A 25,206-nucleotide genomic window follows, 5' to 3' on the forward strand; every position below is an offset into this window, starting at 1 on the left:
GACATTACAAACAGATTATTCAAAGTGTGTTACTGATGCTGGATCTGAACAATTTAAATATCCTGTCCCTATAAAATGGATAAGCGACATCAGTCTCTAGAACCAAGAGAAGCTCTTAAATTATAAAAGTAAAGTGAGCTGATTTATACGTGCATGAACATTGCATTGAATTATTCCTAGATGAAATGTGTACAGATTGCATAGAATAGCAGTACGCCCAAACCGATTAAGCTCCGTCTGAGGTGAGTTATCTATGGCTGTTTAATACATTCAAGTTGTAGATTGATTGCTCAGTCTCAGCATGCATGTGTGAACACATCTGGAATAAAATAGTTGTGTATGGCTTTGCATAAGTGTTTTTACCTGATTAGTTTTTAAAGGTTCTGCGGGCTTCTATATTGGAATAATATATCAGTTGGCCTCTTTTTAAAAAAAGTTAAGAAAAAAATGAATCTATTTACAAAATGAGGTCAGGGATGTCACATAAAGTGGCCAATAGGTGACAAAGAGGCCTGTACATGTTGATGTACAAAACAGATTAGCTAGGACATGAAGTAGATGCCATTTTCCGAAAACAAAATATTGTGTATAAAGTGCTATGAAAACAAAATATTGTGTATAAAGTGCTTCCCCACACCCTCCCCCCAAACAGGGAAAGACTTAAATCCCCCATGGCCACAGTCAGCTAAATTGTGGGTAAGGAGGGAAAAGTAGACTGGTTACTGCTTAACATACCTTTGTATATGAAATACACTTTTATGAAGGGAAAATCTCATTTGGGGAAACTTAACCCTGCAAAGTGCCCATTCAGGAGTTGAATGTCATTGGTAGAACGCTACTTAGGAGGCCAAGACTAGCCTTGTGGAAAGCTTCCTATTGCCAAATTAGTGGGTGGTTTGAGGAAAGTGTACTAACTCCAGAGGATGACAATGTGGGCTGTACCTGTGTGGCTAACTAGGCCATTCAGTGTTTAGCTTCAGTACCTGTGTGGTACTTTGCTGAGCATCAAAGAGATGGGCCTTCTCACAACCACATGATAAAGGTGCACTTGAAAGCCCCTCCAGAGTTCTTACATTCTAATGCTTATACGAAGTAATTCTGTCACTAGCAAGAGCTGTGAGAATCGAGGAGGAGGGCAAGGAGCTTACTACATGGTCTGCCATTTGGCAAGTACAGGTTAAGGCTGTGAGGTGTGAGGGCATCCTTCCCTGGCAATCAGCCGCCAATATTCGCATAGCTTACCAGTTCTGAAGATGACTTAGCAAGAGCTTTACCTGCCCTGAAGTACAAAAGGCGAGCTTAACTGAAAATCCTTAGCTCATCTTTCTACAAGCAGGATAGTGGGGAGCAAAATTGCTAACGTTGGGTGAGAGAGAGATGAGGAAATTGCTGGGTTAATCCAGCATCTTTTCCATTCCAATCTACGGAGACAGAGGGAGTCTCTACAGCAAGTTTATGTTCATTGAAGGGGATTTGAAAAGCTGCCCCACAGGACGACTGGCCAAGCCCTGTTCCCATGGCACTTGCAGTGTCAGTGCAGAAGGGGACTTGTCCTCCCCCCCCCCCACACTTTGGGTTAGGAAAGTGCCCAAACTTCCAGGTCTCGGATGAGGAATTCCTCTTTGGGAGATAACGTCTCATTGTTGAATGTCTCGCAGGGCTGACTTCCTCCATGGTTCAGGTCTCCATCTAGCCACAATCCAAATTTGCCACTGCAAATAAAGGGAAAGGCAAAACATGGGATGAACTTTCTGCAGAATGAGGAACACAAGAAGCTTCTGATCCATAAGAAATACAATGTGGTTTGGCTCATTTGAGTCAACAGCTCTGTAGGTATCTCACGTGCACGTGCTTTCTGCTGCCTGGGCTGATTGAAGAAGGGTTGTAGTGAGAGCCAGATTAGAGGGCTCATTGCTTCCTTTCTACTCAAATTATTTCCCCTGCTCTGAAAGGGTTTACAATGAGCTCACCATTTTGCCACAGTTTCTATTTATACATTTAGATGCTTTGGAACTATATACAGCCAAACTGGTTTTCCACTGCAATGATTAACCATCTTTTTCCAACATGTATACAAAAGAGTCCACAGTAACTTGGAAGATCTTGACTCAGAGCAAGATGATAATGTGTACTAAATAAAGCTAGACAGCTATGTCCACTCAAAGGACACACACAAAAATACCATTGGGCTTTTTGTAATCGGTATCTCAAATCATAATGACTGAAGTAGTACAGGAGAGAGGAATCTTCAGTTTGATGTCATGAAACCTAGAAATAAGTGAGGGGTGGATAGTGGTAAATTTAAAAGAGAAAAAAGTAAAAATACTTTTCACCGTGACTCACATTCTGAGGAATAACCTGTTCTAGATGAACTGTGATGGCATTTGTTTTACTTGTACCACTGATTCAGTAGCGGAGGGACCCAGGCTCCAGAAAGAGATGCTGACGGTGAGACCATCCTCAAAAGTTAATAATCTGACTGGGACTGCATTGCAGCACCCCTTCCCTTCACAACAAATCCATTTCCACCCACTAACATCTTTCACAGTCACATACCTGCCTCCACCAATTGCTAGGGAGTCTGCATCTCCTTTCATGAAGAAGGTGTTTTTACCTGTCCACTTAAATACCTGGAGAGTAAGGAGAGAAAAAACATGGTTGAGAGAAGCATCTTGGGAATAAAAGACACAGCTGTACAACTAGAGAAAACAATCATTATTTTGTTTTCCAATGCTTACTTGAAACCTTTATATTCTTGTTCAGTTGGCAGCATTTTGAATGTTGTGTCAGCACCCCACCCCTTAAACTCTTGCAGACTTCTTGTGAAGTTTGACTCAGAAGTAAAATGAGAAGCCAGAATTGCAACGTAATACACAAGCTCCGTATCAGGGCAATTGTCTGCATATTGGCTCTGGTGTAAGTCTCATTGAGTTCAGTAGAATTTATTGGTAGTATTTATTGGTAGGGGTCGCTTACCACTTCCTACCATGTGTTTTAATTGTGACTTCCACGCTCACCCTTGTTTCTGAAACAGTCATCTTTTCATACACTCACTCTCTATATATATATTGGAGAATCCACACGGTATTGTCAAATGGTTGCTTGCAGTCCAGCATCTTTTGTGTTGATCTTCCATGTTTTATTATAACTGAAGTGTGTGTGTGTGTGTGTGTGTGTGTGTGTGTGTAAAACAATTGAAGTAGCACCTTGACTGTTAATGCCCCATTTCAGATCTCGGGTAACTTTAAACAAGCATGTCCCCTTTGCAAGTAAAACCATTTATAGTAAGAATAGGGTTGGTCCTATAAATGTCTATCTCGGGTATCAAAGGCCAGGATAAAAAGAAGGATGGGGGAAGGCTGATTTATTAGACCAGGCATGTCCAGCTACCAAGAGACTGATCTACTCCCAGTATAAAAAAACTGGCAATGATTTTATTGTCATTATTTTATTGTAAGTGACCCATTGTAATTGGAGGGGGGAGGAGCGTGTGGGGGGGGGTGGATTGCCTAGAGCTGTTGAGCTTTTGGGGGGGAGGACTGCACAGAGTTTTTCAGCTTTTTCCCTGTAACATTTTGTACATGATAAGGATCCCGCGATCTACCAGGATCAGCCGGGGATCTACCGGTAGATCACGATCTACTGGTTGGACATCCCTGTACTAGACCAATTGCCAAATGGTGCATACTGGAAACTTTGTAGGTATACCACTTTAAGCCTGTGGCAAATCAGTGACAGGCAACATTTGTATAATTGGTAATAACTCCAGATACTGTTAACACACGCCGATAACCTTCATACTTGGGGGATGATATCCCTTCAATCACCTTAAGTTGTGGGGTGAAGGAAAAGAGAAATGTTTCTCCATTGCCGTAGAAGCAGCTGCTGACATGGATGGCTGTAGAAGAAAAGGCTCCAAATATCTGAAAAGGATGCAAGAGAGATGTGTTGTAACTTGCAAGTAGCAGAAAGGCCATTTAGAGTAGGCAGCAAACTGAACCCAACCAGAAAGCCCCCCTCTGCTAGACTTGAGAAGTCTGGCCTGTTTCAAAGCTAGTTATGCTTACCTGGCCTTCAGTGTCTCTGATAATCAACAACACTGGAGAGGCTAAATCACTCATGCTTCGGTACATAGTCTTCAGGCTAAATCCATCCCTTGCTGTATAGTAGATGAGGTTCCATGGGTGTCCAGTCACTCGTAGAGGGAGGTGTGGTGCAAACTAAAAGGTATCACATACACAAGGTCACTTCTTTCCTTACCTCCATCTACCCTGAGGCCTTTAATATGTTATTGGACTGCATGTCTCATCATCCCTACCCATTGGCCATACTGGCTGGGGTGAATGGGAGTCCGTCAACCTCTGGACATCCACAAAGTTCACATCCTTGCTTTAAACCTATACAACATAGGAATGTATCTTAAGTTATTCCAGTAGATCTGTGGGGAACCTTTCGCCCTCCAACAAATGTTGCTGTACTACAACTCCCATCAGACCCACCAAGCAGGCCCAATGGTCAAAGATAATGGGAGTTGTAGTTTAGCAGCATCTGGAGGGCTAAAGGTTTACCACACCTGCACTAGCTCATCAGTATATCTTCTGCTTAGTAGTTCTGGTCACAGGTCATACACCCTAAGTTAGTGGTTTCCAACTGGTGGTCTACGAACCCCAGGGGGTCCACGTAACCCACCAAGGAGGGCCATGGCACATACCCATCAACTGTCCAGGACATCTCATTTTGGGGACCCATGCTCTCACATGGGTCATGTAACTCACACAGGAGTGCTGCCCAGAAGATGCACATCCCAATTTTGTACTGGGACAAGTTGGAGCATATGTTGGCACCAATCACATAAAAGACATTTTCAAAAGTAGGGGGTCCATGGCTTGGCTTTTGAAAAACAGGGGGCCCACAGTCCTTAACTAATTGGGAACCACTGCCCTAAGTTATTGGCTCCATCTACAATCTTTGCATTCACATAAGTGAATATTAAGCCTGTGGAAATAACTTTTTTGAGACTGTCCTGGAGAATTTCACTTCTTTGCACTTGTTCGTTGTAAATGGGGCCAAGGGTCTCGTGGCCCTTGTAGAGACATGGCTTCAGCAGACCTTCCTGCCAAAAGCTTGCTTTCCCAGTTAACAGAGATCAGCAATACTCCATAATGTGTGCCTTAGCTAAGGACAATGTGTGGAAGTGATGTTTAAGGGCAAAGGGCTCACCCAGGGGAGTCACTGTGATAGCAGCACTCATTAAAGAAAATTTCTGAGTCACAGTATGAAGGGTGCTCACCTTCTGGATTTCTTCTAAGTGCAGGATGTTGCTTTGCCCATTTAGCACAGGCTCATGAAATTCTGTGCTTGTCCAGACTGGGTTCTCTGGTTCAGTAGACTCCTCAGGTTCTGAAGACAGGGCTTCTTCCAGCAGGTTGGGCTGATAAAAGGACACACACTGTTAAATGGGAAATGAATAAGACAACAACTAAGTTGCAGAATCTTCCCCAGTACGTAGTCTGTTGCATCACTAGAAGGATACTCCTCAGAGAGAACTATAAAGGCAAAAAGATAAAGCAAAGTGAATTGCAGAAGGCAATCAGTCTACCCTTCCCTCTAGTCTCATGGGACTGCTAAAAGCTTAGTCTTATAATTAATAGCACAGCAGTATGTAGGCCACAATAAAGCAATATTTTAATCTCAGGAACATCAGTTTAATGAACCATCCTGAGCCCACTCCTCCCCTTCATCCTTTGTTTCAGAGGGTGAGACTAGAAAAAGGGTAGATTGATTGTCTTCTGTGATTCATTTAAAGCCTTAGCAGTCCAGATGTTGTTGGACTCCAGCTCCTTTCAGACAGCATGGCCAGAGATAATGAGAATTGCAGTCCAACAACATCTGGAGGGCTACAAGTTCTCCATTCTTGATTCAAAGCTCTATTAGTGCATCTTTACGGCAGGTCAGAAAGCAACTCAGGAATGTCTTAGAGCTACCCTGCAATTGTCAACTATGTAAATGTGGAGTCTTGACTCTGTTAATGAAAATACACCATAGTAAAATGACAGTTTGCTCTTTGCTGTGCAATTCCCCCTCCTCCGACATTAAATATTGCAATTGCAAGAGAAGAAACTAGATTCAGTACACATTTAAAACTGAATTTATGAAATTTGTACTTTCCAAAACAATATGCAACCTGAAGCAAAATCATCCTTCGGAATTTTGCAATGCAGTACGCCAACCAAATAATGTTTACCAAAATGCTTATATTAAGGGAAAGTGTGCAAAATAAAAATGAAGATAATAGTTAAAATCACATGTAACAATGCATTTTATTAAGGAAAGTTGCTTACAGAAATGTGTACATTAGTAAAAACTGCATTTAATAAATAATAAATTCACATTAAAATGCTGCTGAGTTAGGGTGAGGATTTAAAAAAAACACAACTCAAACTGCTGAAAAATTCAGAGAAATAAATGTAAGATTGAAAAAATGAGAATCAAAACTGACAGATCTTTCTATCCCTATTCAGGAGGGGTGAGCCTTCTTCCCAGCTTTAGTACCAAGTGGTTCGCCTGAGGGCTGCTGCACATTATCAAGGTCCTACATAGCCAATACTGTACTAATGTCCAGGAAATAAATTCTGTGTGTAGATCATAAAAGTACAATGATCCTGCACAAAATCTGTGTACTCAAGCTACTGTCCTAGAAACACATGTAGAGAGGCCTCAAAATCCTATTAGCATGTGTATATGCTATCGTATCTCATCTGCACAGAAGCAAAAACTGTATGCTTTTAAAATCAATCTGAAGATTATCGGGTAAGTTATCCCTATTTGCTTCTATTGCCCTCACTCAGACTGAAGATGAGGGTGTAGGAAGATAATGGTGGGATATGTTTGTAGATACCCTTTCTGGGTCAAATAATAACAGCAACATACCCATCTGAGTATGAAAATGCAATGCATAGGGCAAAAACCACAAAGCCCAGTATCAGCACTGCTCTTTGTCCTCTGCTTCACTTTTATCAATATAACTTTCCCTGGTGCTTCCTCAATTACACATACTTTCCCTTATCTGCAGCACCAACCTGGTTGCGGAAATATACCACCCACTTCTGTAGAAATCCTACATTCTTGCTACCTTCCTTTCTCTTGGGCTTGCCACCCATCTGAATATATATTTGCTTATGTCACTTCAAGGACGTGAATATTAAAAACTGTCTACCAAATAGTCCGAGGAGCTGAGCTTAAAAGCAAAACTTGAGGTTGAAGGCAAAATCAAGGTGATGGCAACCTCCACCAAACATGATGCTTTTTCATCAAATTAATCTCCTAATCAATTAAATCCCCTTTGCACAAATGGTATGGAATGATTCTGCCTGGATTGCCTGGTTGCACTATCTTGACCACATAAACAATGGCATTCTCAGCCCAAACATCTGAAATAGAAGATTGATGCACCAAAAGAAAGGAGGGAGGGAATTTAAATTCCTCAATAACACATTGTCTACTAAAACAAACATATTTCTGTGCTGCCTGGTTTTGAAGTTAACTGACCAGTGTTTCCGTTTTCCATTAGGATATACGTATACCTTTTTGGACCTAGGAACCCAGTAGCACTAAACTCTTAACAGGCTCCCATGATGTCAGATGGTTTCAGAAAGACACAAATGCGGGGAGGAGGACATAGTACAGTGAGGATGGCTTGCAGTTTCACTTCCTAGAGTTCTAGACCTGGAAGGGATCTTGGAGGTCATCTCTTCTAACCTTTTGTTCAATCTGTCTTGCTTCCCTACAATTTGACCATCCAGCCTCCATGGTAGGAGACCACCTTCTGAGGCAGTCTTCTCAACTGTTAGCTTTTACCACTAGGAAGCTTCTGCTAACGTTTAGTTGAAATGAACTTTATGCCCTGCAGTTTGCACCCATTCATTCTTGCCCTGCCCCTTGGGGCAACTCCCTCCTCTGTCCTTACCTATCCCGACCCAAGAAGCAAGGACTGCAGTACATACCAGACGAGTGTAGCGACAGCGTGGAGTTTTCATGTTTTCTGTGATCATCCAAAGCACGACCACAGCAGCCGTGCCGTTTCCTGGCAGCGAGTCAGAGAGGGGAGAGCAGGTGTCTGCCAATTGCCTGTGGAGAACACACCCTCATTCATAAACAGCATGTACTTTATTCTCTCTCAGTAAGCAGGTTCTTCTATTGCTATACAGCTATTGTCACCTGAGATCTCACTATGAAACCCTGTGGCACACAGCCTTTTCCAGTTATCTAGTGTTCTGTAGCACTGGCGAGGGAACTTCTGGCCCTCCAGATAATTGCTTTTATTAGTTTATTAATTTATGTCTCAGCATTCATATAAATTTAAAGGCGAGTTATACAATAGAAACAACCAAAATAGGTCTGAAAACAATACCCAAAAAAGGAAGGGACCTGACTCAAGCCTTTGTACCAGAACAAAAAGACTTTGCATCTGAGCTAAAAACTCTTGCAGCTGAACAAGAAAAGAAATTTGAGAAACTTGAAAAAGTGGGAGAAGATACACATGATAATTTAGAGGGAAAGGAAGGAGGAGCTACAATGCAGCAGAGGATTAAAGAGAGCCAAAGGCCTGCAAAGATGGATATAAAGGAAAAGACAAACCTGATTAAAGTGGAAGCAGGAGTTTCTGAGACACTTGGACTTAAAAGAAGTAAAAAACAAGATTTGGATTACAATTCTAAATATGGAGGCCTGGCAGGCCAAAGGCCTGTAAAGATGGATTCAAAGGAAAAGACAAACCTGACTAAAGTGGAAGCAGGAGTTTTTGGGACTCTTGGACTTAAAAGAAGTAAAAAACAAGACTTGGATTACAATTCTAAATATGGAGGTCTGGCAGGAAGAAACATGGACCTTATTGGGACAGAGCTTCTCCGAGATTTGGTGTTTATCATAAAGGACTATCAAAAAAACCGGCAGAGAGGAAAGGAGAGAGATTTAAGGGCCTCGGACGTGAGGTCACCAGGCTGACACCAGATGGATTGATGGACATCGGTTGGAGATTGAAACCGGGAAAGGCGGGGAGTGGGGTTTTGGGTATCCAAAGGCGGTACAAATATATTTGGTTTTTTCTTGTAAATATTTTGTTTTGTTACTTAGATTAAAATGGGGAATTCGTGAAATGGAATTGGGGTTGACTTTAGAAAAAGGTATTAAGAATAAGTTTTGATGTATAAAGATTGAGGTTTATGTTAAAATTGGTTAAGTAAAAGGATTTAAACATAACAAGGTAAAATTTGGGGATAGGAACTTGTTGAATTAAAAACTGAATTGGAATACAAGAAGGGGAGATGCGGGGAAGTCAAGGAAATATGTGATTGAAAGTTATATGTCTGTTTTTTGTTCTTTTTTGTTTTTTGTTTTTCTTTAAACTTTTTGAAAATCTCAATAAACATTTTATAAAAAAAAAAAGAAAACAATACCCAAAAAATATGAAGATTGGTTTTAAAATAATACATATAAAGGATGCAAGGCCAGAGACCTAATCTTTTTCATCCCATCCAGTTGGAAAAACTTGTCAAAACGAAATTGTTTCCAGAAACTACAAACAGTGGGTGTCTGTCATCTCATTCTCAACTGGGATGGTGTTCTACAAAATAGGGGCAGCCACATTGAGAATGCTGATCTGAGCAGCTGTGGAACAGGCTTGTGATAATATAGGGGCTTCAAGCAGAGACCCTTCTGCAGAACAACAACCACAATTATATGCCTGGCCCTGAGGTGTATAGAACTTTATTAGTAAGAAATCCTTGAACTTAACCCAATAGCAGATTGGCAGATCTTGGAGTAAACTCTCATCATTCCTGACCACTGCTCATGCTGGAGAACTCAGACTGTCCACCCCGTTCTATGGCTTCACAGATAAAAGTCCTAGAATTGCGGAAGAGAGAAATTGGCTCTTCATAAACTATAGCTCTGAGGAGAACTCGAGATGGTTAGTGACAGGTGTATGTTGAGCGTATCCTGTCTCTTTAAGAAACAGGCCTGGTCTGTAATAGAAACTGCCTTCCTTGGGTGTGGTTCCTTCCATAGTTCAGTGACAACTAGTCAGAACCTTAGTAATGTATGTAGCAAGTCCTAGCTGCTATCCTGATTTATTGACCTGTTGCTCGCAAATAAATAGTTATTGACGTTTTCCTGATTTCCTGACATTTTCCTATACATTTTCCTGTACTCTTCTGTAACCTCCATCCAGGCAAGTAAGAAGTATTATCAGAGGAAGGCAGAACACATTTGAGTCAAGCAGAACCATTCAAGGAAAGTGATGTGTTGGGGTAGCAGGAAAACAAATCAAGAGGGGGCAGGCCGTTCAAACACAACTGTCCTTTATTGCTACATAACAAGTATGGGAAATGAAATTGCACACTGGAGCTCTGCAGCATGCAAATTATGGGGCTCAAGAGGTCCAAAAAGCATTACACTGAATCAGTGTAGTGGCCCAGGGAGAGTCCCAAAGGTCTGGAGCACTGTGTTTGGCCTCTTGGCATGAAGTTCCCCATCCTTTTTCTATAGTTTACAAGGATACTGAATCTTATTAACGCTTGTTTTTCATTAGCCACTGTGGTTCTTTGTGAAGAAGTTGAGCAAGGATGCTGTTCAGGAACATCTGAGAATATGGGAAGACATGAGAAGTCTTGGATTGGTCTTGGACCCTTCAACTTATGACAGAGTTGCTCTCTAAAATAAAATGTGTTCCACACAAGCATTTAACCCAGGAATATCTGGCAAGGTGCCATGGGTGTCACTATGGCAGGATTTATGAGTAGATGTCCAGGGCTCCCACTCAGCAGAATGAACAGGAAGGTTCTCAAACTCAGCAGGGGCAGTTTATCACATTGAAAGGAAGTGCAGGAAACCACACCACCATCTAAAGGCTGGGGTGGCGGCGGAGTAAGAGTCTAAAATTACCTAACTGCCCCACTGCAGGCTACACTCGAGAATGGTCCTGCTCCCCCAACATCAGGAGACGCGGCTTGTCAACTCCTAGAAGATTAGCTACTGTAGAAGTGACATGCAAAAGAAACCATGGTAACATGCAAATTAACAGGCTTTATGAGTCATGGGAATCACTGCCTAGTGGGATCAAAGCATGGGAGAGAGTTTGCAAGCCACATCCCCTAAAATTCACTTATCTACACACACAGTATCATTCTCAAGTGTGCTAAAATTTTACACAGGAGATCATCATAAGAACATCAAATGAGCCCTGCTAGACTGATCAGATCAGCCCCCTCCTTCCAACAGCAGCTAGCCAATTGCTTCGTTAGACCATAAGCAGAGCTTGAAGGCAGTAGACTTCCCTCACTATGCCAAACCATGCATCATTCTTATAAAATGATATGCTCTCCTCATGTTGTCTTTTTCCCTGAATTAAGAAGCCCCATATGTTTTGGCTATTTGTGGCAAGGAAAGTCCTTCAGCCCCTAGATCATGCTGGTTTCCCTTTTTCTATAACTTTCGCAGCTCTATGTTATCCTTGAGATGGAGCGATCAGAGAACTCTACTGATGCTTCACCAATGAGCTGTTGCCCTTCTGCATGTTGCCCTGCCTTGGGAAGTGTGGCTATTACCCTCATGGGAAATATTTTGATTACCAGTTTTAGTTGTTTTTATTCATTCAGGCTTTGGGGAGATAAGTTAAAGTTTAGGCATTAGTACTACTACCACAGCTACTATTAATATTTTTTCTCCCTGGCCTTCACCGGGTTTTTATTTAACAAAATGTATATACTGCTTGAATGTAAAAACACAACCCCAAACTCTATGCAGTTTATCAACAATATAAAAACATTAAAATGAGCAATAGCAAAAGTTTTAAAAGGTATTTATTTAAAAGATTAGACTCAACACTATCTAAAAATAAATAAAACACATGTAAATTCTACATTCATAATTCTGTGATTATGGTTTTAGGTTTTTTGGATTTCGTGGATTTGGCTGTTGCAAACTACCCAGAGTTCTTGATAGATGAAGGGCAGGATAAAAATAAAATGAACAAAACAAACAAACTTACCTGCTAGCTACAGGCGACCAAGAATTCCATGCAGGTGAGTGAGTGAAGTGGTGTAAGAAAGGAGGACTGCTACAGTAGCCTGCCTCTGAAACAGCTTGGTTCCTAGACTTGTAATGTAGAAACAGGAAGTACCCTTTTCACAGCCAGCATGAAAATATTGTGAGTTGGTGGAGGCTGGGGTGGTTGCTATGGGTCACTTTGTCCTGCCTCCACCAGTTCACTTGGTAGAATGCTTTTTTATTTTCTTTTTTGGACTAGCCTGCTAAGAGAGTGTGGTCTTCATTTCCATGCTTCCTGTTCCACAACCACCAAAGAAACTCAGGCTACTAGCCTCTTACAAGGCCAGCATTTATTATTGTTGTTTTGCAAGCTAGTGACTTTTGTGGGTTTATCTGCACGACTGATTTTTTTGCCAACCTGAGATGCTCCAAGCTCATGTAGCAGCATGTTTCTTTTTTTCAGAGGATAGCCACTGTTCCCAGCACACCCTCCTTCCTCCCGCAGAAACTTTTATTCCAAATATCTGATTTTTCTTTTCCATTTCACCTATACCCCCACCCCAGAGACGGCACAGCGACACAGTTCCATCTTATTGTAAGAAGGTTGGTAAAACTCAAATGCACTCAGCTGAAATGACTTATTTACAAGATACTCACATTTACCTGAAGAGGGTTCTGTGGGGAGACGTCTAACAAAGCACAGCTGGGTAGGTCCCATATAAAGCAGCTGTTCTGTTGTTGCCTTGTTTAAAGCAGAGGTGTTGAGGAATCCCCTGCAAATCTCAGGGAAGCATCACTAACAATACAGCTCTGAATAGTCACAAAGTTCATATGGACTGTGAACACATACCTAGTTCTATCCAGTCCACTTTCCTTGTCAACTCTCTCAATCTGTGCCAGCAGACCGGTTGCTCATCTGCCACTCCTCACGGGGTACAAGTTCAACACATCCATCTTGAGCCAATGGGTCCCATTATTTTGGGATCAACAGTCAGGTTGCTGCAAGTGTTGCTATTTGTAACAATGATGTTGCAATGCATGTGTTGCCTGTAAACTTTCTGACACTACTTTTCTTCCTCCTAACCCACCCCTTGAGGCTGAAGTAAGTTATCACTCATCTGTAGATGATAACACAGATGTTCATTGAGTAAATCAGGCTGCAAATTGTTAAGCTTGTTGATGTGATGGAGTAAATGCCCACAGCCAGTCTCATTCAAGACCAGGAATATACACACACACAAAAATAAAGCCCTTCTTTCTAAGAAATAAATAAATCAGGCAAGTTTGTTGGTGCCACACACACACTCCTCCTCCTCTCATTGTTGAAGTTCCCAGGCAGAGATGGTGCCTATATGCCTTTAAATGCTTTGAAGCATTAAGCAAAGCTATGACAGCTGTGCTTCTTGCCCTGTCCACTTTTGCATTCGGTAGCTAGCGGGAATCTTAATTTCTCCATGGAGACAAGTGGAGTGGATCATAGGAAAAAGTGATGGAAATACAGGGTGCAGGGTGCCTAGGATAGCCAGAGAACACCTTCCACAGATGAGCAGAAGATGCAATTTCTACAGGTGTAGCTTGTGCAAACTATCTCCCTTGCAAACCACACAACCATTAAACGTGCAGGATAACATTAGACAAGCCTACTGGACCAGGCCAGGCCCAACTATTCCAGCATCTTGTTCTTACAGTGGCCAACCAGATGCCTTGTGGGAAACCAGCAAGCCGAACCTGAGCACAGGAGTGCCATCCCCGTCCTGTGGTTTCTAGCGACTGGCATTCAGAAGCACTATAGGCTCAAGCCACAGTTTCAGAGCATATCCGTCCTGGCTAGTAGCCATCTGATAGGCTTAACTTCAAGGAATTTGTCTAATCATCTTTCAAAGACATCTAAGTTGGGGGCCATCACTGCCTCCTGTGGGCGTGAGTTCCATAGCATAACTATGCGATCTGTCCTGAATCTTCCAACACCTGCTTTGGAGTGTGTTGCTTCTGTGATCCTCTTTTGCATCTGCCCACCCGAAGAGTCGGTATAGCTTTGCTGGGTACCCTAAAATGCATTCTTTGACACTGCTGGAAGGTAAGGATTCAAGGACATAGCTATTAGTTACACCATCTTAGCAGTGACTTCCAATTTGCTAGAAACAGAACAGGTTCATAATGTATTTTAATCTACAGAATATTGTGCACATCTAGACATAGCAGCAACACATGGAACAACTAATTCATAGAAACTTATATAAGAAAAAATATACACAAAGGGTTTTCCACATCGGGTGTGTCTGACAGATAGGAAGGATAACATGAGTTTTTACTTGCTTTTTTTGGCGTGTGTTTGTTGTGTGTGCTTTTACAGTTTATTATTCTATTTTGGTTTTAAACATGTTGTAATTTTTTGTCAGCCTGTGGAAAGAGATGAGCTAAGAATGTATATATACTTAGGGTCTACCTGTTGTGGAGATGAAGATAAGGATGATAAAGCATGTGACAGATTGTAGTTATGACTATGGTCACTTACCACCCCATTTTATAATACAGTAATTTGTTCCAGAGGTCTGTTCTTAACCTGAAACTGTTCTTAACCTGAAGCACCACTTTAGCTAATGGGGCCTCCCACTGCTGCCGTGCCGCCGGAGCACGGTTTCTGTTCTCATCCTGAAGCAAAGTTCTTAACCCGAGGTACTATTTCTGGGTTAGCGGAGTCTGTAACCTGAAGCGTCTGTAACCTGAAGCGTCTGTAACCTGAGGTACCACTGTACACAGTAAGAGATGCACGTGTACCTTTCTGGGAAACTGTCCAAGGTCTTTCTATTGCTTCAAACCTATAAGGTGTTGTGAACACACAAGGCACATAATGGGTGGTTAGATAGAATAGCTGAGAAAGGTCTTTGTCCAGGACTTTGGAGAACAACAGGTTCCCCACCATTGCTTTACCGTGTCTGACTTTTGGCTTGTTCTCTGGTTCTGCCTCCCAACATTGATCCTTGGCTTGACAGCCTGGTTCCTGCTTGGTTTACCTCTGAGCGATGATCCTTTACTTTTGCCTTTATTCAACCTTCTGCTGCTAGCGTCCAAGAAAATGCAGTAACCAGAGCACCAGCTAAACTTTCAGGCTGCAGGGAGTCTGGGCTGTGCACAGTTGCCAGGAGGTTCACTGTGATGTTTCTATTCCAGGGCACAGAGTCTGGGATTCTCTGGGATCCAGCTGCAGCCTCTGTTCCTGCCGACTCACTTCCAGGTGCAGGTGTGCAGAGAGCTCACCTGGGAGATTCTCAGTCTACAGAGACAGCAGTTGTTTGCCTGGACACAACAACATTTGTATGCCTTGGGTTAGGGAGTGCTTCAAGGTCACTTTCAAAATATACAGTCATTCGGCTTGGATACAAACTCACATACAGTATATGCTTATGCTAAGGGCAACAAATAACTTGCGCTAAGGTAACCCAAATTCGAAGCCAAGAATCTGCATTTGTTTCTTTATCTTATTTGATTAAGGATGCCTACACACCATATATTTAAAGCACTTGATTGATTGATTGATTGATTATCCACCCTTCACCCTAAGGTTCTGGGGTGGGTTACAGCAGTAAATACAACTTTAAATGCTTTAAATTTAATGTTTTTATAATAATAATAATTTATTATTTATACCCCGCCCATCTGGCTGGGTTTCCCCAGCCACTCTGGGCAGCTCCTAATCAAATGTTAAAAACAATGTTTTTGTTTAGTCATTTAGTCATGTCCGACTCTTCGTGACCCCATGGACCAGAGCACGCCAGGCACTTCTGTCTTCCACTGCCTCCCGCAGTTTAGTCAAAGTTAAAAACAATACAGCATTAAATATTAAAAACTTCCCTAAACAGGGCTGCCTTCAGATGTCTTTTAAAAATAGGATAGCTGCTTAAATAATAATAATTTATTCTTAAATAATAATAATTTATGGCTTTCCCCCAAAGAATCCTGGGAACTGTAGTTTGCGAAGGGTGCTGGGAATTGTAGCTCTGTGAAGGGTAGCCCACAGTTCTCAGGATAGCAGGGAAAGGCATGTGCTTCACATTTATGAGGAGAGAATCAATATAACACTAAGGATTCAATATAACATTTTGGCTGGCCGAATGTAATGATCCCTCCTCCCCCACTGAGTGTTGTTCTGGGGATTCTTCCAACCCCCAGCAGAGCCAATTTCAAGAGAGAAGATGGAGAGGAGCCATTGTTCAAGTAGAAGGGCAGGGCTTCCACTGATGTGACTCCTTAGTTGACTCTTGTTCACTGTATGTGCACAGCCTGTGTACTTTCATGGTGTGCGGGCACAGCTAACCGTGGCAGGCGCACATGTGGCTACAACCTTCCCCATGTGCTAGGACAGTGTTCTTCAACCTTGGGTCTCCAGACGTTGTTGGTCTACAGCTCCCATCATCCCCAGCTCAAGCAAACATACGGTAGCTACATAGGTAGCTGCCTTACACTGAGTCTGACCATTTGTCCATCTGATTCAGTATTGTCTACACTGACTGGCAGTGGCTCTTCAGGATTTCAGACAGGGCTCTCTCCCAGCCCTACCTGGAGATGCCAGGGATTGAATCTGGATCCTTCTGCATGCAAAGCGAATGCTCCACCACTGAGCTAAAGGCCTACAGTTGGGCAATTCTTTATTAGGACCAGCCCCAAAGTCACAAAAATGTGCTTAGCTCTTCAGCTCTCCAGAACTCTTCATCAGGTAAGATGTTACACAAAGCAACGGATGGTGCGATGAGGAAAAACAAGTAGAAAAAATAAGCTAATTGTTGTGGCCGCAAGGCCAATTTGGAGAAAGCAGACGCTGGTTTGCAGCCTGGTATCTCTAGTGCCTAAGAAGGGCTTGTGATCTCCTTCTTGGAACCGAGGCCACAAGCTCAGCGAATTTAGAACGCTTTTAAAATTAAATGGGTATTAAGAAGCTGCAATGTAGGTCCTTGTAATTTATTATGTATTGCTTTAGTAGTTGCTTTGTCCATCATTCTAATTCAAATTGCTTTTGTTCTTTCATTCACATTGCACCATCTTGATTATTATTGTTCTTTTATTCATACTGTGCAGCTTTGTTTATTACACTGCCCTGCCTTGATGGATTTTCTTTTATGTAATCGTTGAAGTTCATGCTATCATTTCTGTAGTTACCACTGTGAATCAATGAAACATTTTGGCTGTAGTTCTCTACTCATTTATCCAGGAGTAAGCCTCCTTGAATTCAATGGGTCTTACTTCTGAGTAGACATGTGTAGGCTTGTGCTGTCAATTAATTTCAGATACCTCCTTGAGTCTGTGTGGACCTCACCACTTGTTAAAATTTTACCCACTGGAGTGTAAATTTGTACTGAAATTCAATGATTGGTGACCACAGTGGCAACAGCAAGCTGCCTAAATTATATGTGCTGTGTGTTTTATGAATTGCTATAAAGTCTTGTTTGTATAATCCAATCTTTCTGGATAGCTGATGCAGTGTGAGATAAAATAATGCGGCGAGTTTTGTGAATTAAAATGCTTATAATTCGTAGCAACACTCCAGAAAAATCATCAACACATAAGTGTATTCCATATCTTAATCAAGATTAATTTTGTTAACAGCATCACCTAAATATATTCTGCATGCAAATTAAATACATAGGGTGATATCCACTGTTAGACATACTCAGAGTAGACCTGTTGAAATTCATGGACTTGGAAGGTTACTTAAGTCAATCAGTTTCTAGGGGTTTGTTGTGCTCTTGAGTAGGACTTAGCTGGATATTACCCATAGGAAATTTATTTATTTGATTGATTGATTGATTTATATACTGCCCATCATCAAAAGATCTCAGGGCAGTTCACAAGATAAAATCCAGTGTGTATTTGTACACACATGCATATGGATAGACATGCCAGGATTCACGCTATCAAGAATCAAAGGCAAATTTTAATAACATCTTGCATGAGGTTTTAGGGGCAACATCTTGTCAATTTCGTACAGTATGGTACGGCAAAACCAGATGGGCAGTAACTTTACAATTAGCAAGCTGCCACAGCTAATCCAGATTTCCTGATGAACGCCTATATGATAAACATGTTTGCATTCACACATCTGTTGCGCCAGCACTCTGCATTTGGGTTGAACATGTATGGTTTGAAAAATAGCATGTGAAGTAGCAACCCTCAGACAGTGGTAGACTTAGGCCTGATTTATCCCAAAGATTGACTTATGCTACATAATCTGACTTGACCTGATTTATCACTTGCAGTAGAATGAGATGGTAGAATCCTGAGGTGATTGAGTAGGCCATACCATCTCAGCGTGAGAGCCAGTGTGGTGTAGTGGTTAGAGTCCTGGACTCTGACTTGGGAGACCAGGGTTCAAATCTCCACTCAACCTTGAAGCCCAGTGGGTCAGTCACTATCTCTCTGCCTAACCAACCTCACTGGATTGTTGTGGAAGTGTGTACCCACACCCCCGCAATCAACTTATTCTCTATCATCTGGAAACTTTACTGTCCCAGCACTTTACCATCCTATTTGAATCTTATTTATCTGAATGTGTGTAGGGCAAGTCTTTATTTCAACCAGTCACTAGATGGCAGCATAAGAAACAATTTAGTTGCATTCTGAGACTGTTAGGCTGCTGCAGCGAAACAACAAGTTTCCAGCACCTTAAAGACCAGCACACTTATTATGTCATAATTTTTCATGGACTAGAGTCTTGCATCCAATGAAATGGATTCTAGTCCATGAAAGGTTATGCCCGAATAAGTGTTTGTGTGTAAGGGGCCACAAGACTCTTCATTGTTTTTATAGGAATTTTGTACAGCTTGCATCAGAGTACTTGCTTTGCTTAAAGCCAATGTTTATATTGGCTGTGTTGCTCATTTGCATTACAAATGTCTTTCTTTGGCTTTTTCTTCTTCACATAAAGAGCATGGAAGAGACTCAATGGCTCACAGCTGAAAATCCTCTGAATCTAGGCTTAACCTTGATAGTCGCATTCTAGCCTATAATTGATATCATTGAATGTACTGCTGCTTTTTTGAAGTTCAGGAGCTCATCATGACTATTGTCCGCAGGGCCAAGGCTGATTTCAAAGGATGAGTGTGTTCCAGTTAGCACATAGTTTTGAAAAGTGCAAGTTATGTAGTTCTGCTTTTAAATGTGATCTGAATCAAATGTCCCCCCCCCCAGCCCTAACCAGAAGGAAATAGTGAGATGTGCCATACCCAAGCTGATTTTCACTTTATTTGTGTTGTCATTTGGGTAGAAGCAGTGTAACAATCTGGTGGTCCTTGGTTCTCTGGTTGGTGGCAGAGGCTGATGGGCTTTCCCCCTTGCCTCTTGCAGTTCCATGGAAACTGGCAGTTGGAGCTGATTTTTTTTCTGGCAGAGTGGAAGAAAACTCCCTGCAGCTGTTTTTTCTCTGGCCAGTAGTAAAGCAATTATTTTTTCATCAAGCCATGTAGTGAACCATTTATTCCAACGTTCTGCATTATGGGGTTGATTCGGGGAAAAGTTAAGTTGAAGCCCCACATGGTTTCAATAGAAGAGAGTTAAAAACATGCTCTCTTTCTGTCTGTCTGTCTCTGTGTGTCTCTGTCTCTTCTAATGAATTCAGTACAACTTCAAAGTGTTTTAACTGGGGCTGGACTGTGCTCAGGTGTGTCGCATGGCCAGGTTGTGGAGTGTAGGTGCTGCACATATGGCATAACCTCAGTTATGAATGGTAGTGCTTGACATTTTCATTTGGATTTTTATTTTTATTTTGGTCTGGAAAAGCATACAGTGCTATAGATACACACTTTCTTAATGAACAGCTTATAAGTTAATATAATGGCATATCGTGTATATTAAGTCGTCCAGAAGATCAGGGACCAAGAACCTTACTTAGGAGCAGTGCTTTTTTTCTGGGGGGGCGCAGGGGTATGCATACCCCTAAATATGTTGTCAATCTAAGTTTGGCCTCACTGAGGGGCAGTATTTCAATATGAGTAGGAAAATGAGAGTACCCCAAAACATTTTTTAAGGGAAAAAAAGCACTGGTATGGGGATATGTCCAAGGTTGCCAGATGAAGAGCCACACAGGGTTTAGAGCCTTAGAATTTCCTTGCTCTGTTGTAACTCCAAATAATCGCCTTGCAAAATTGGAGTGAGCCGAGAAGTGTGTCAGCGGGAGAGCTTATTTATGCAGTTTTGTCCCAAGAAAGGTCATTGTGCTGCTATTGCAGAATCTTTGGAAAATTGGGATTCCTGTAGAGAGAGCACTCACATGCTCCTACCCCATAGTGATGCACTATTAAAGTACTACCGTAGGATGTGCAATGGGTGTCGTGGCAATGCTACTGTGCTGGGAGGAGAAGAGAACCAGAGCAGCATTTAGGAAACATGGCTTATTTCAGGGAAGTAGTGTTGAATGGTCTCTTTAAATTTGAAGGTTCATTATTGTTCCACAAGATGTGTATGTCTTTAAGGGCCAGAGCAAATAACGAGACCCAGGTTTACAGCTGTGAAACAGTATAGCAGGTGCTGTTAAGTTGTGTTAATTAAGCTGTGTCAGCAATTGGGTATAGTATATAAAGAACAGCACCTAGCGCTCTCAGTTCCCTGGGGGATGGTTTGGTGGTTGGGTCATGCTTGTTGATATATTTAATGTAAAAGCAGTTTTTGTTTTTGTTATTCAAACCTTCTTAAAGTTATCTTTGAGTTCCTTGTAATGCGTGGTCTCCCCAGCAAGCTTTCTGCAGCGCAACTAAACTGCAAATAGCCAACAAGTAGTCCATTGTATTTAAACAACTCCAGTTAAAACAGGGACCAATTTAAAAAATGGCTCTTTCTCTAACGGTAAAATGATGGAAACATGAGATTTAAAGCCAAAGAACTGGAAACAATATAAATTAGGCATTGTTCCAGGAATACTTATATGGGGCCTCCATGATAGATAACCATGTTAACCAGCACCAGCTGCTCACATTAGAACAGGCAAGGAGGATGGTGGCACATTGCAGTCTAAGCAGCGACTGTCTTGATAAAGGTGAAGCAGAGATGGGGGCACATTAAATAAGGGTTCTGCATAAAAAAATAGAATAAGATTAGATTTAATAAGTTAGAGCTGTTGCAGCTCTGGGGGGAAAAATATGGTCAATGTTTTGTGTGCATGACGTGGGGTGTGAAGACTGAACCATCATCAATCATTTGCTCTACAGTGGTGTTCTTTAACCTATGGTCCCCAAATGTTGCTGGACTACAACTCCCATCATCCCCAGGCAGTTTAGTTAATGGTCAGGAATGATGAGAGTTACAGTCTAATAGCGTCTCAGAACCCAACACCAGGGGCGGAGCTACCTGACCCGGCACCCGGAATGGTGCGGGGGCGGGGCTAGCCGGCCCGCAGGGACAGGACTAGCTGCCCGCACGGCGAGTGTCGGTCTGCTAGCTGCCCACGGCAGCATTGTCTCTAGTGGCCCACAGCCCACGCAGCGAGTGTCTGGGGGCGCCGCCTGCGCAACGAGCGGGGTGTGGGTGGGTGGCACCGCAATGTCACCCAACCTCACAGCTGACACCCAGTGCACACCGCACTCCCCGCACCCGCCTTCCTCCGCCAGTGCCCAACACTTCTGTAAGCCCTGTAGCTTGCATCATACCCTCCTTTCCCTTCTTATCACAGTTATAAGAAAAGAAATGCTCCCTTTCCCTTATGGGGTATTCCAGAGCCTGTATAGAATCCTTAAGTGGCTTCCCTATCGGTAAGAGAAAGTAACAGAGGCCAAGCAGAGTATGTTGTTGTTTAGTCGTGTCCGACTCTTCGTGACCCCATGGACCAGAGCACGCCAGGCACATCTGTCTTCCACTGCCTCCCGCAGTTTGGCCAAACTCATGCTGGTAGCTTTGCGAACACTGTCCAGCCATCTCGTCCTCTGTCGTCCCCTTCTCCTGGTGCCCTCCATCTTTCCCAACATCAGGGTCTTTCCCAGGGAGTCTTCTCTTCTCATGAGGTGGCCAAAGCAGAGTATATTGAGAAGCAAAGTGGCTAGTAAGCCTGATCGTTATTAAAGGAACTGTTGCCACAGGGTCCCCACTCACCACACACAGGAGGGAGGAGAACCCTGAACAATGATGTGCAAGCCCTTATATAGACTTTGGAAATTGCCCACCCTGTAGCCCAAGACCCACCCCCCAACCCCTATCATACGTACATCACAGAAGGAGACGGTCTACAGCAGGAACTCTGTCTGCGGGGATACTGATTGCATTACCTGGGCAGTCTGGCCATTCTTTTGTGATGGTTAATACTGTACTTTAGCTCCTGAGTCCAGGTCACCCTATTCGTGCACAAATATGCCCTTAAGACAGGAACTGCAAGCAAAAAGGCAATAAGAAGGCTTTCCCCATTTGCCTCCCTTACTGCAGAGGAATATTTTAGGTAACTGGGAGACTCAAAATGGCTTCAGGATTGCTCTCCCATACTATTTCAGACATGTGGTTCATATATTTAGATATGTGTGCATTTATGAATATTTATTCTATATTTGAGACCTTAAAATTCTTATAACAACACAGTGAGAAATCAAGGGCCTCATCCCCAAGTTATGGAGAAATTTCATAGGTTCTTAAAAATATATGTAGGAAAAACATATCATTGATTAAATATTGTTCAGCATAGGGTCTCCATAATCTTTAATTATGCTTTGGATACAGACATGCAATCACAGACAGATACGAACAGGAAAAGAAACAGGATGTCACAGCCCTTCTGGGCCTGTACAGCCATTTAAAGAGTGTGCTAGTTCCACTTTACTTTTGGGGAAGCAGAAGGTTTCCTAGCAAAACACTGATTAGCATCTCTGGCCTGGCTTGTCCGAGCAAGTAGCCGGGCTCCAGGCCAGGGAAAGAATGTGTGTGCTGCCCTGTGTAATTTACTGGGAGTGTCCAGCCTTTTCAGCCAGCTTGTTATTTGGAGTGTTAGAAGCACAAATGTCCTTAGGGGGAATATTGAAACGAGGGAGACCCTTTAACTCCTATTGCTATGCATGAGCATTAATTCAGCCTCCATTGTTGGAATTGTGACCCAATACAAACTTTAACCCCAGAAATTAAATAGTAGCCTATGTTGCACCCCCAAGCTCTCTGTTATCTTGCTATCCTGTTGAACATTGCACACACTTGCCCAAGGCTGCAATTTTATGCACATTGACTTGGGGACAAAACCTTCATTGAACTCAGTGGAACTTACTTGGGGACAAAACCTTCATTGAACTCAGGGGAACTTACTTCTGGGTAAAGATTCATAGGATTGTATTTTGTAAGTGCACTGATGTAATTTTCAGTAAAAGAAAGTGGGGAGAGTGACATAACCAGTAAACTCTTGTGAGATTTCGTAATTCTAGTTTTCTAAAGCTGGAACATGTTATGAACTTATGAACTAATGCAGGAGTTGCCAACTTGGTGCCTATGGGTGCCAGTGTGCCTGTCAGTAACTCCTACGGCACCCCAAAAAAGTTCTCAGTAAATAATATACCCTGACAAATCCACAATATATAATAGACAGTTTGCTCTTCGGGTTCAGTGGCCTCTTCCACACTGAATACATCCTCTTAAATGTACCTATACATCATTGGATGTTAGGATTGGACACCTGCCTCCCTTCTGCACAGAGGAGTGCTGTAAAGAGGTTTTTTCTGTGAGCAAGTGTGGTGGTGACTGATGTAGGTGGCTTTTTCCTCACTGAAGGGGGTCATGACACCACCATTTTCTGTTTCTGTCTCCTTTTCTACTCTTTAAGATGTGGCAGCCATTTTGTGCTATGCTGTGCCATGCCACAGCCACACAGTTTCCATTTTGTGTTATGCCACAAACCCTCACAGAAGCCATTTTGTGACTGGTGCCCATGACACGTTCTCAAAATTCCAAATGTCCCCACTGGTTGGCATCTGCTTAACTAATGTAAGCAAGATAGGTTATCTTACATATAAACAGAAGAAGTTGATTTGTGTTTAAAAACAGATATGCCAAGCCTCAGGCTTTCTCGGGAGACTTGTATTCTGCCCTGAAGTCCTCCCTCCTTAAAATATATGATGGTATCATTCGAAACAGGAGTAAAATTTAATAAAAGAACAGCTACTGTATATTGCTAGGGAAGCCTGTGGTGAAAATGTCTTTATTTTGAATGTTCTAGTTCATTCACCACACCCAAAGGCACCTAAAGCAGCACAGAGTCTAAAAACCAAAACCAAATGTATAGTTTTCTCATAGTCTGAAGAGCAGGCAAAAGGGTAACTGTTTACAGTTTGGACTATGGAGACCCCCTCTCCCCCGTGCCATGTTCCATGCCAATCTAGCTCAGCCCCTTCCCCCTTTATTTACTTACTGAAATCAAGCACCCCAGAGCTAACAAAGTAATCATGTCTATTGTGACCCTACAATTGATTTCATTGGCTTAAAAACACTTGATTCAAGAGGTGATTAGCAATACTTGAGTGTGGTTTCCTTGGATACATTAGGGGTAGCATTGTTGGGCATCTGCCAAGACCCACACACACCTGCAGGAGACTCTCTGCCAACCTCCAGAATCTCCTGACCCTGTAGTTGCTCCTTCTTGTTGTTTTTGCCTGTTCACCTTTCTGAAAATGCAAGCAATGACAAAAATGGGGAAATAGAACAGGTTCCTTCACTTGCCCTGCACTCCCCATCTGGATGATTGTACAGACTAGACCCACAGGGAGACCGCAGATGAGGCCCCCATATGTTTAAAATAAATTCAACTTTAAACAATAATGGCTTTCGTCCAAGAATCACAGAATTACAAGGAACCCCAAAGGCCATTTAGCCCAACCCCTGCAACGCAGGAACCCTAACTAAATCCTGGGAATTCTAGTTTGTAAAGTGTCTGTGAGGAGGAATAGGGGGTCTTGTTACAACCCTTAACAAACTATAGTTCCCAGGAATCTTTGGATGAAACTTTGGCTGCTTAAAGTGGTTTGATACTGTTTTAAGTGTATACTGCAAATTAGAGTCTAAAACTGGAGTTGACACTGCTTAGAGAAGACAGCAAGGTGGGGGCGATCTGCCTCATGCTTCTGGAGAACAGAAAGACAAATATTAGGTAGAGCAGAATCTCTGCATGATTGTCAGGCCCTGGATCAGCCTCCTGGTGACCCAGGGACCAATCAGAAC

The 25,206-nt window shown here is 42.4% G+C and overlaps 1 protein-coding gene across 6 annotated transcripts; it reads right to left on the bottom strand.

The window, feature by feature from the left end:
- Window positions 1–1,436: 1,436 nt before the first annotated feature.
- TLDC2 (TBC/LysM-associated domain containing 2) lies at window positions 1,437–25,154 on the bottom strand. Of its 6 annotated transcripts, XM_083617760.1 has the most exons (10): window positions 24,573–25,154; window positions 12,703–14,115; window positions 10,942–11,031; window positions 9,794–9,903; window positions 8,004–8,127; window positions 5,291–5,431; window positions 4,068–4,220; window positions 3,828–3,923; window positions 2,557–2,630; window positions 1,437–1,712 (listed from the first exon to the last, which is right to left on the bottom strand). In XM_083617760.1, exons 4-10 carry the CDS (start codon window positions 9,832–9,834, stop codon window positions 1,577–1,579), a joined length of 765 nt encoding a protein of 254 aa, XP_083473886.1. In that variant the 5' UTR covers window positions 9,835–9,903; window positions 10,942–11,031; window positions 12,703–14,115; window positions 24,573–25,154; the 3' UTR covers window positions 1,437–1,576. The 6 variants fall into 6 exon arrangements, with proteins under 6 accessions (XP_083473886.1, XP_083473885.1, XP_083473887.1 ...); XM_083617759.1 differs by lacking the exons at window positions 12,703–14,115; window positions 24,573–25,154 and having other exon boundaries at window positions 5,291–5,449; window positions 10,942–11,713; XM_083617762.1 differs by lacking the exons at window positions 12,703–14,115; window positions 24,573–25,154 and having other exon boundaries at window positions 1,580–1,712; window positions 3,787–3,923; window positions 5,291–5,449; window positions 10,942–11,726.
- Between the last annotated feature and the right edge of the window lie 52 nt (window positions 25,155–25,206).

This window comes from Podarcis filfolensis, assembly GCF_964270895.1.
Source record: "Podarcis filfolensis genome assembly, chromosome: 6".
NCBI lineage: Eukaryota > Metazoa > Chordata > Lepidosauria > Squamata > Lacertidae > Podarcis > Podarcis filfolensis.